At 33.6% G+C, this 10616-nt stretch overlaps 1 protein-coding gene across 1 annotated transcript in view; it reads left to right on the top strand.

The window, feature by feature from the left end:
• Positions 1-10616, top strand: part of LOC107727341 (tetratricopeptide repeat protein 13) — a gene marked incomplete at its 3' end in the record, with an annotated part of 21908 nt that overhangs the window by 8137 nt on the left and 3155 nt on the right. The window contains exons 5-16 of the mRNA XM_016537184.1: positions 729-821; positions 928-1044; positions 2710-2820; positions 3040-3122; positions 3218-3359; positions 4876-5050; positions 5829-5985; positions 6108-6238; positions 7619-7751; positions 7872-7964; positions 9278-9361; positions 10066-10150. Of these exons, the coding sequence (XP_016392670.1) occupies positions 729-821; positions 928-1044; positions 2710-2820; positions 3040-3122; positions 3218-3359; positions 4876-5050; positions 5829-5985; positions 6108-6238; positions 7619-7751; positions 7872-7964; positions 9278-9361; positions 10066-10150 (1404 nt within the window). The remainder of the gene's footprint in view (positions 1-728; positions 822-927; positions 1045-2709; positions 2821-3039; positions 3123-3217; positions 3360-4875; positions 5051-5828; positions 5986-6107; positions 6239-7618; positions 7752-7871; positions 7965-9277; positions 9362-10065; positions 10151-10616) is intronic.

Consider the following 10616-nt stretch of genomic DNA (forward strand, 5'->3'; position numbering starts at 1 on the left):
ATACATGTAAATATTTTCAAAATATATGCTGTATGTGTGTCTTTATATATACATAATAAATATACACAGTACACACACATATAGTATGTAAACAAAAACTTTTATTTTGGATGCGATTAATCGCGATTAGTCGTTTGACAGCACTAAAAAAAAAATTTATTCAGGCGATTAATCGCGATTAGTCGTTTGACAGCACTAAAAAAAAAAATTATTCAGCAAGGACACATTAAATTGAGCAAACATGACAGTAAAATATTTCTTTAAATAAATGCTGTTCATTGAACCTTCTATTCCTCAAGTCAATCCTGAAAAAAGCACCATGGTTTCCACAAAATATATTAAGCAAGAACTGATCATTGAGCACAAATAACAACTGATTAATTGAGCACTAAATCAGCATATTAGAATGATTTCTGAAGGATCATGTGACTGAAGTAATGATGCTGAAAATTCAGCTTTACATCACAGGAATAAATTACATTTTAATACATATTACAATTTTAAAATAACATTTCTATTTTAATATTTCACAATATTACAGTTTTTACAGTATTTTTAATCAAATAAATGCAGCCTTGGCGAGCACAATAGACTTTCAAAAACATTTAAAATATCTTAATTATTCCAACGATTTGAACGGTAGTTTATGTATGTTGCTTTATCAAACATTATATGAGCAATTTTAGTCATAGCTGTACATATAAATGAAGGTAACTCTCTCTCTGAAGGACATAAAGAATGCAGACTTGGCTCTGTATGAGTTGAGCAGAGTTATTGCACTGGAGCCCAGCAGACCAGAAGTATACGAGCAGAGGGCCGAGGTGAGTAGCAAGGGATTGACATCCTTCAAATTAAAATAAAAAATGTATTTCACTGCTAAATTAAGACGTAAGGCGTGAGTGGTAATAATGAAGCGTGTGATTTCAGATTCTGTCTCCTCTGGGCCGCATCAGTGAAGCTCTGTCTGATCTGACTAAAGCCATACAACTGCAGCCTTCAGCCCGACTCTACAGACACAGAGGAACACTGCTCTTCATATCAGAGGTACACACACGACACGGCCGTCTTATCTCTCAGGATGCACTTCGATTTTGACTTGAATAGATTGTAAAAGTGTGGATCTATTATAGATCTCTTTATATAATGTCCAGAGCGGAAAGATAGCGCTGGTTCTGTCTGGGTACAGAGTCCAGAAACTTCATGTTTGTCAGCTTTAGCACAAGTGAAGATATTTATTGTTATCCAGTTGAACAGTAACTTGATTGATGCATTATAAATACTGCAGCGTGTCTTTGTGGTGCTACACATTGTAAGAGTGTATCCCCCTTTTAAGCTTATTTCATTTATTTGTGTTTATTGGATTTGTGATAGCAATCTACATATAATTGTGCTTGACACGTTGTTTGGGTGGGTTAGGGGAAGGGGTTTATACAAAACAATTAATTGTCTGTAAATGAAATGTATTGTTTGCCCACTGAAGAAAAAAGTATGAATCATAAAAAAAATAATAATACTACAGCGTGATATAAAAAGAGATAAGTGAGTTTTTAATTGTAGGGGTCATATCATGAATAACCAATTTTATCTTATGAGATAAGGGTTTATTGTACTATAAAGCGGTTGTAATTTAAGGTGCGTTCACTGGTAATGTTGATCTGCAAATTTTCATGGATGAAATCCAGTCATTTAAAATGCGATTGGGAATTTTGCATAAGGGTGAAAAATTTCCCCACGCAGATAAATATTTTCTAGTCATGCAGATTTGCTGCATTTAAAAACAGAAAGCTGCTTGGTTTGAAATTAACTTCTGTGTGAGCTGTGCCTCATACATCTCTACACTGTTGACAATTGAAAATTAACCTTTTATAACTGCTAATGTGACTTCCCTGTTAGTTTTCCATGACCGTTTTTTGACCCTCCAAAGCAAACTGGCGGTTGCTTTGAGATATTAGTATTAATTAACCATGTAATTTTGTCGCAAAACTTTTGTTGGACTAATTAAATTTTTGACTGTGTTCTGTTCTTGTCATATTCCAGCTTATGAATTGGAAAAATAGCCCATTCTTGATTTTTTTTTTTATCCAACCCCGTTGATAAAAATAAATAAACAAGAAGATAATCATTTATAGTGCATGTTTTTAATGTATACATAAATTCTGGCTTGTTATTTTACATATTATTAAAGGAATATACACAACTGTTCAAAGATTTGGGGTCGGTAAGATTTTTTAAAAAAGTCTATAAATGTCACCAAGGCTGCATTTAGTTTATCAAAATACAGTTAAAACAGTAAACTTGTAAAAATATTATTACAATTTAAAACAACTATTTTCTATTTTAATATATTTAATATTTTTCAGCATCGTTACTCCTGTCTTCAGTGTCACATGAGCATTAAATCAGCATATTAGAATGATTCATGAAGAATCAAGAAACATGTATTATTATCACTGTTGGAAATAGTTGTTCTGTTGAAACTGATATACATTTTTTTGCAGTGAAATAGGATTTTTTTGTTTTTTTGTTTGTGTAATAGATTTTTATTTTTTTAAAATCCTTACTGCCATTTTTAATCAATTTAATGAATCTTGCTAAATGAAACTATGAATGTACATTCCTTAAAACTCCAAACTTTTGAAAGATGTTGTTTTAATTGCTCAAGATTTTATAATATTTAAGGATACCTTCCTTTCTCTCATTGTCTTTCAGGATTATATGGCAGCCATGGAGGATTTCCAGCAGTCTCTAGAGCTGAAGAAGAACCAGCCCATCGCTATGCTCTATAAAGGCCTGACCTTCTTCCACAGGGGCCTCCTTAAGGTAAATAAAATAAAATAAAAAATCACAGATGTGTTACTTTTGTACAAGTGGAAACCAATCCAGAATGCCCTGGTTAAAGAACCTTATGTAGTTTAGATGTAAGAACTAGACTGAAACCAGCAGAAAGTTTAATGTTTAAAGAGGTTTACCATTTTACACGTTTTACAATAGACTATATTTACTGTAACTGTCTACTTAAATTATGTTTTCTGCATGCAGGAGGCTATAGAGGTGTTTAAAGAAGCTCTCAAATTGAAGTCAGACTTCATAGATGCATATAAAAGCTTGGGTCAGGCTTACAGGTGAGCTGCTACTGACTCATGATGATTTTAACAGTCAGTTTTTTCAGATGTTTCTCTGCAGACAATTGTGTGTGTGTGTGTGTGTGTGTGTTCAGGGAGTTGGGTGATTTTGAGAATGCTATGGAGAGCTTCCAGAAAGCTCTGTTACTGGATCAGAACCACATCCAGTCTCTCCAGCTCAGAGGAATGATGCTGTACCATCACGGCAGCCTGCAGGAGGCCATTGGCAACTTTAAGGTAAATCAAGTGTGTGTGTGTGTCCCAAATGGTGTTGTGTTTATCTCTTTGTTGCCAGTAGTAATCCTTAAAAACAACATGAAGTAAAATAGATTTGAAGTGGGCTGTTTACTTAATGTAATGTTCCAATCACAACAATTCTTGATAGATAAAATCAAATCCCACTGAACATTATTTCCCAGTAAATAGTCAGTTTTAATGGGAAGTACATTACATTGCAGTAAAATGAATAAGAATACAGAAGAATTAATATCAGTTCTTATAAGCTTGAACAAAAATAAAAGATTCACATTTATGCTTTAAAATCGTTTTAGAATACCTTGAACCATAGACTTGTAAGCAAATAATTATTTTATTTGTTTATTTTATTTTATTTATTAAGTGATATTTCAAAGTGAGGGACAACTCAAAATTATTTTATTTTGTAATTGACAATATATGCTGCTAGTAGAGTCAAAGTTCACCCAAAAATGAAACTTCTGTACTCATCCTTATGTTGTTCAAAACCCACAAGACTGTTGTCCAGCTTTGAAGCACAAAAGATATTTTAAATGCAACCTGAGAGATTTCTGTTCCTCTATCACAATGTCCATTGCACCAAAACTTTGATGCTTCAAAAAGTTCATAAAGACGTCGTAAAAGTAATCCATATGAATCAAAATGTAATTGAGGTTTTTATTTAAGTATAAACATCGATTATCCCACATACATAGATCACATTGAATATGGTAAACAGAAGCTTAAAAGCGCTTGTTTGACACTTAAAGGCAGAGTAAGTGATTTCTGGTAGCCAATGTTGATATTTGAAATCACCAAAACAAACACGCCCCTACCCCAAAAGGCTCTTGCCCCTATTTTGATAGCTCCGCCCCACATATACGTACGCAACCCAGGCAACGATTAGTTCTGTGAAACAAAGCAAAACCAATCAAAAAACTTTAATTTTGATTTCATGGGGACTTTAAGAACCAATAAGTTAAGTTCTCGCAAATTAAAATGATCATTCGTTCATTTGTATTTCTGAAGCCAAACAAAAGGCTTATGGGTTTACAGCAACATGAGGATGCGTAAACTCCAGAATTGTCATTTTTGGGTGAACTTTCCCTTTAAGTTCTTTCTACAAACTCAGATTCATTTGCATCACTTATGTGGGACTATATTTTTCTGTCTCTATTGAAGATCAATTAGAATTTTTTTCCAGTCAAGATGACCTGTGTAGAGTAGTGCAACTCCAAAGTCTTTCTTTACAATATCAATAGCATTGATTTTTTTTTTTTTTTAGTTCATTAAAGTCACTTATACATGATTGTTTTTCTTTCAACACAGTATTTTTCTTTTTTTTTCTTGTAACGTTTTATTTAATTCTTGTATTGAATCTCAAAACGAACACATTTTTGAGTTCTTCTGGTCAGATGATGACGGTTCTCGCTTGTGTTGCACATTTGGATTTGTGTCGCGGGCTCAGAGTCCTGTGGTTGTTTGTTTCAGTAATGTGTTTTATCGTGTTATCTTTCAGAGATGTCTGCAGCTGGAGCCCTATAATGAAGTGTGTCAGTACATGAAGGGTCTCAGTCACGTGGCCATGGGCCAGTTCTACGAGGGCATTAAAGCTCAGACTAAAGTCATGCTCAACGACCCTCTCTTGGGACAGAAAGCCAGCTCCGAGTATCTCAAAGTCAAATATCTCAGAGGTGAGAAATTACATGTGTATAATCATTTTTTTATTAGGTCATTAACAAACATTACATAATCACTAGTTCTTATTAGCTTCAGTATCTGTGTTAGCCAGATAGATGGTGTTATCTTGGTACATAAACCAGCAAAATTAGCAACAGCAGTTTCATACATCTTACTGTAGAAAACATATCAGTCCACGAATGTAAATAAAATCACATTGGTTCCGCTCCATCCTTATTGTGGAGTCCTGTAATAGAGGTGTAAATATTTGTTATGATTTCAGATCATTATTAAATGATGTGATGCATCAACCTGGTTCAGATTAAAGTGTACAAAAAAAAAAAGTTTTTTTTTTTTTTTTAATCAAAAAATCAGTACAAAAGTAATGTTGTGAAATATTATTACAATTTCAAATACATTTTATTTAAACATATAAATCACTTTAGTGACACGATCCTTCAGAAATCGTTCTAATATGCTGATTTGACACTCAAGAAACATTTATTATTATTATTATCTGTATTAAAAACAGATTTTCATGGAAACCGTGATATTTCCTTTTGTTGATGATCCTTGATGTTCCAAAAGCACAGCATTTACTTGGAAAAAGAAAAATTCCCCGAACATGTGAACAGTAGTGTGTGTGTATATTTGTAGTATAGTAATTATATTACATGTAAAATAAAATTGTAATCAATTTGATTTCACCCCTTTAATAAAAGGTTACTATGAAGTGTTTCGATAATGATTTGGAGTTGAAATATGCCTCTGTTTCTGTCTCTCATGTGATAGAATACTCCCGTTATCTACACTCTCATCTGGATGTACCTGTTGCGGAGTATAATGTTGATCAGGATTTGCCTGGAAACTTTAAAAACCACTGGGCAAAAAATCTTCCCTTCCTCATCGAGGATTATGAAGAACAGCCTGGACTTCAGCCTCATATTAAGTGAGTTTAGATGCAAACTGAGTCTTTTGTGTTTTGGGGCATCATGTATAAATAATGAGATAATTAGTATGCTTTTGCATGTTGTGTCTTTCTTTCATTCCCTGCTTGTTTTGTGATTGTAGAGATGTTCTACCTCAGAACTTTGACAGTTACTCTGCTGAAGTCCAGAAGCTGATCTGTACAGCGGATCGCCTCGGCGCACTGATGCAGTACGACACTTTAGGGTTCTTACCAAACCTCAGAGTACACCGAGGTCAGAGCTCTTTAAAAGCACTTAATAATACAATCAGACTTGTTTTTTTTAAAGAAGTTTAAATGATTAAATAATAAAAAATATATCAATAACACGTCGTGCAAAAAAGAACACTTTAATACATCTCAGTGTAATTTTACATGTTTTTACATATATTATTAAAAAAGTTTTTTTTTTTTTACCATTTTTTTTATATTTGAGATCAGAGCTCTTTAAAATCACTAAATAATAGTGATGCAAATATAAATATAGAAAAGTTTAAATGACTAAATAAAGACAAATATTAAGTCATGTGGTGCAGCCTTCAAATTAAATTTGATAACAATTTTTTTTTGCACCTTGAATACATAAACAATCATATTTTAAACCCAGAAGACTTTCTGGGTTTAATAGAAAATTTCATGAATTATTAAGTTATAAATATCATTACGTTTTTTTTATCAGTTGCACCACAGGACTTTTTTTGTAATGTCATTAAAAAGTCAAAAGCTGTGACATAATTTTCTGTTTTATGCTGTTTTTTTCTGCATGTTGATTGGACCACAAGTGTTTGTTCATAATACGTAATAAGCAGTGATTTTTTTTTATTTTTTATTCATTTTTAATTAATTTTATTGGTGCATTTTTTCATCTTAGAAATAACAATAAAATCCTATGCCAACTTAATATGGTTTTCAACTTTTTTCTTCGTTATGATATCAAAACTTTTGTTTCCAAAAAATATCAAAATGAATTGTAAGTAAGGAATAATTGACTCCGGGCCGTTGAATTATTAGAAAAATAATGCCGCTTCGCATCGTGGCCGCATTACCACCTCGGGTGTGCATTATTTTTCTAATAATTTTAGAAACAACAATTATTCCGCTTATACTACGGTTACCACACCTCAAGACATCGATCAGATGATATATTTAAAGGGATTCGTCCGGTTTTTGTACTTAAATCGCTATTGTGAGTAGGATTATTTCTTCCGCACCTCATCCAACGCCTCTTTTGCTAGTTTCAAAACGTCATTTTAAAGCTGGTAATGGAGGCTTGAGCCGTTGATAGCATTCTAATGCAGTTATTAATGAAGTTATTAGAAAGAGAGCGAGAGAGACAGAGACACATAGAGAAAGAGAAAGAGAGAGAGAGAGCTTGTGTGAATTAGGCTACCTCTGTACGTCCCTCAACAGTGTTCTGCAGCAGCTTTTCTAAACAGCGCTGTTATTACCTCGCTAGTGAGAAATGTCATGTGTAGCCTTTAAGTTGCTACACTATATAGGCTAACTGATAAAATCCGGCCCCGTAGTAGAATTAAAAAAAAAAATAAATAGAAGAGGTGCATTCAAGTCATGATACTTATGAATTGCATTTTTAATTATTGTGTGTTTTGTGTAGCGATGGGCTTGGCCACCATAGAGGTGATGCAGGCCATGCAGCGCACCTGGAGTAACTCGAAGGTTCGAGTCAACGGAAAGACCAGACAGCTGCAGTGGAGAGACATGTTTGACATCGCAGTGAAATGGAGAAGGTCAGATTCCAGCCAGCGTTCCTGAGCTCTTCTCACGGCTCTGTGGAGGGTGTTACCAGGGCTTGATGACTGATCTTTGCTGGTGTGTGTGTGTGTGTGTGTGTTCACGGGCGTGAGCAGGATTGCAGATCCAGACCAGCCTGTGCTGTGGTTGGATCAGATGCCTGCCAGGAGTCTTAGCAGAGGATTTAACAACCACATTAACCTCATCAGGTGCTGTATCTGCCCTCAACCTGTCATCTGCTCTGTAAAGCGGCCAGTCCTAATCGCTTAAGAACTTTGTTTGACTTTTGAGGGCCGTTCGCACCAAGGATGATAACTAGAACCATGTAGTTTTAATGATTATTTTATTTCTCCACGACCACAACTGTAATGAAGGAACGATATTGTTGTAAATTTTGTGGGGGAAAAAAAAGAAGCTTTAAAAGGCACCCTGTGGTTTTCCAGCAAAATGTAAGTTAGTTGGATGAAATGAAATTAAGACAGCAGTAGATATTAGTATTATAATTTTAAAGTTGTAATATAGAATAAAATTATTCTGTTTTATATTATTTATATATTTTTTATGATATAATTTCTATTTTTATTATATTTTTTTATTTTACGTTGAAACATTACTTATTTCGTTTTTATATGTAAATGTTTGTCATTTTTATATTATTATTTAATAGTAGTAAAAATTATTATTAGAATTATTAGTATTAATAGTATTAATATTGATATTATTTTATAGCTTTTAAACTGCCGGACAATTTATGTAGCCTTACAAACAAGCAAAGAAAACCTTGATTTTTTTGTTTTTGTTTTTTTAAATCAATAAATAAATTAGATTTTTTTCCCGCCAAATCGTGCAGCCCTACAGTGTGCTGTCCATGAAAATAGATACCATGCCAATATTAGATCTTACTGATATTGTATATGCTAATATTGGTATCATTAATGACGATTCTGTACAGAGAAGATGCAGCCAATTTCGCACCTCAAGCGTGAGCAGAGTATGAATAGTTTTACTTCCTATTAGAATACTCTCTGATTGAAACACTGCAGCAAGCATTTTCATTGAAACCGCACGTCTTGTGAAAAGCGCTTCGACGCTCTGCCTGCCGCTTCTGCTTTCGTTGTGAAGACACGGGTGTCAAACTCGAGGCCTTTGGGCCAATTCTGGCCTGTCACCTGATTTCATGCGGCCTGCGAGCACATTTTTGAAATGTACAAGTGAAATGTCTCATTTAGTGCTTTTCTTGTAAACATTAACACTTTGACAGATACAAGCACACTAGTATGTTTATAGCGTTCAGCGTGCGCCGTGATCAGCTGCTACACTCACATCGCTCAGCGCTAGTCATATATCACAGTTTTTCAGGGTTTTTAACACATGAGGTTTATTTTAGGTTCCTGGAATTGAGTTTGAGACCCCAGTTCTAACCTGTCAACATAGGTGCCGAAAAAATATGTGCTGCTCACACTTGTGGTGTGAAACAGTTGTTTTATAGTGTTTTCATTGTTTTTTTTCTGTTGTTTCACAGAGGCCAGATCATTAATATCAGATATCTGCAGTATTTCAGTAGTATTCTCAGCTTTGTGAAGGAAAGAATACTGGTTTATCATGGGTAAGTCTCTTTGTGTGTGTGTGTGTTTTATTTTGGAAGGCAGAATTGTTTTTAAAAATATACTGATAAAAGCTTAACACAATTGTTTGTTAGTTCATTAATTTACTCATTTAATAACACACACCTCATTAATTCACAACTCTCATTCATCCACAAAATGATCAAACTTATTATTATATAATAATAATAATAATAAATGTTTATTGATCAGCAAATCAGCATATCAGAATGATTTCTGAAGGATCATGTGACACTGAAGACTGGAGTAATGATGCTGAAAATTCAGCTTTGATCACAGGAATAAATTCCATTTTAAAAAAAATATTAAAATAGAAAACAATAATTTTACATTGTAATAATATTTCACAATATTACTGTTTTTACTGTATTCTTGATCAAATAAATGCAGCCTAGGTGAGCATAAGAGACTTTATTCAAAAACATAACAAAAATCTTACTGTTTCCAAACTTTTAAACAGTAGTGTACATTTTATTTTATACCCTGTACATTCAGTCAAACACTTCACCATTCAGTTATAAAAAGTGTTCGTTTATTCATTCATTAATTTCTTCAAACACCTTATTTTTTATAATATATAAATTCATTCATGCATGCATTCACTCACATACTGTTTATCTTTTATTCATTGTCCATTTATTAATACATTTGAATCATTTTCATGCACATGTTTTTTCTCCATCAGGGCGTATAACCCGCGGGTGCTTCAGGAAGTAAAGCAGGCTCTGGAAAATGTGAATAAAGTGGAGGATCTGCTGCCCATCATGAAGGTAACATGAGCATTAAACATGAAAAACGGTAGTTTTATAGCTGTTTATCAGTCTTTTTAATCATTTAGTTATTATCTTTATCAGTCTTTAACTGGATAATTTGTTATCCAGTTAACCAATTAAATGAAATGAAGTAATTTTTCTGGTTAGACAAGGTTAGTGAATGTTTCTAGGTCTAGAGGCATCCTTCTCACCCTAAACGTTAACTAGTGTTTAATGTCTGAGATATATTATTCAGTTTCCAGTTTTCATTTTATTAAATTTTTTTTCTAATATTAGTGCAAGAATTATTAAAGGGGTCATCGGATGCTACATGCACTTTTACAAGTTGTTTGAACTGAAATGTGTGTTGGCAGTGTGCTGAAGACGCAGTGGATTACGTTCGTTTTTGAAGGGAATGCGCCCCCGATCTACCTAAACACGTCTATGTTCGCGCAAATCATTCATGATCCAGCCTCATCTACAG

The sequence above is a fragment of the Sinocyclocheilus rhinocerous genome, unplaced genomic scaffold (assembly GCF_001515625.1).
Source record: "Sinocyclocheilus rhinocerous isolate Xijiao unplaced genomic scaffold, SAMN03320098_v1.1 scaffold156, whole genome shotgun sequence".
NCBI classification, from domain to species: Eukaryota; Metazoa; Chordata; class Actinopteri; order Cypriniformes; family Cyprinidae; genus Sinocyclocheilus; species Sinocyclocheilus rhinocerous.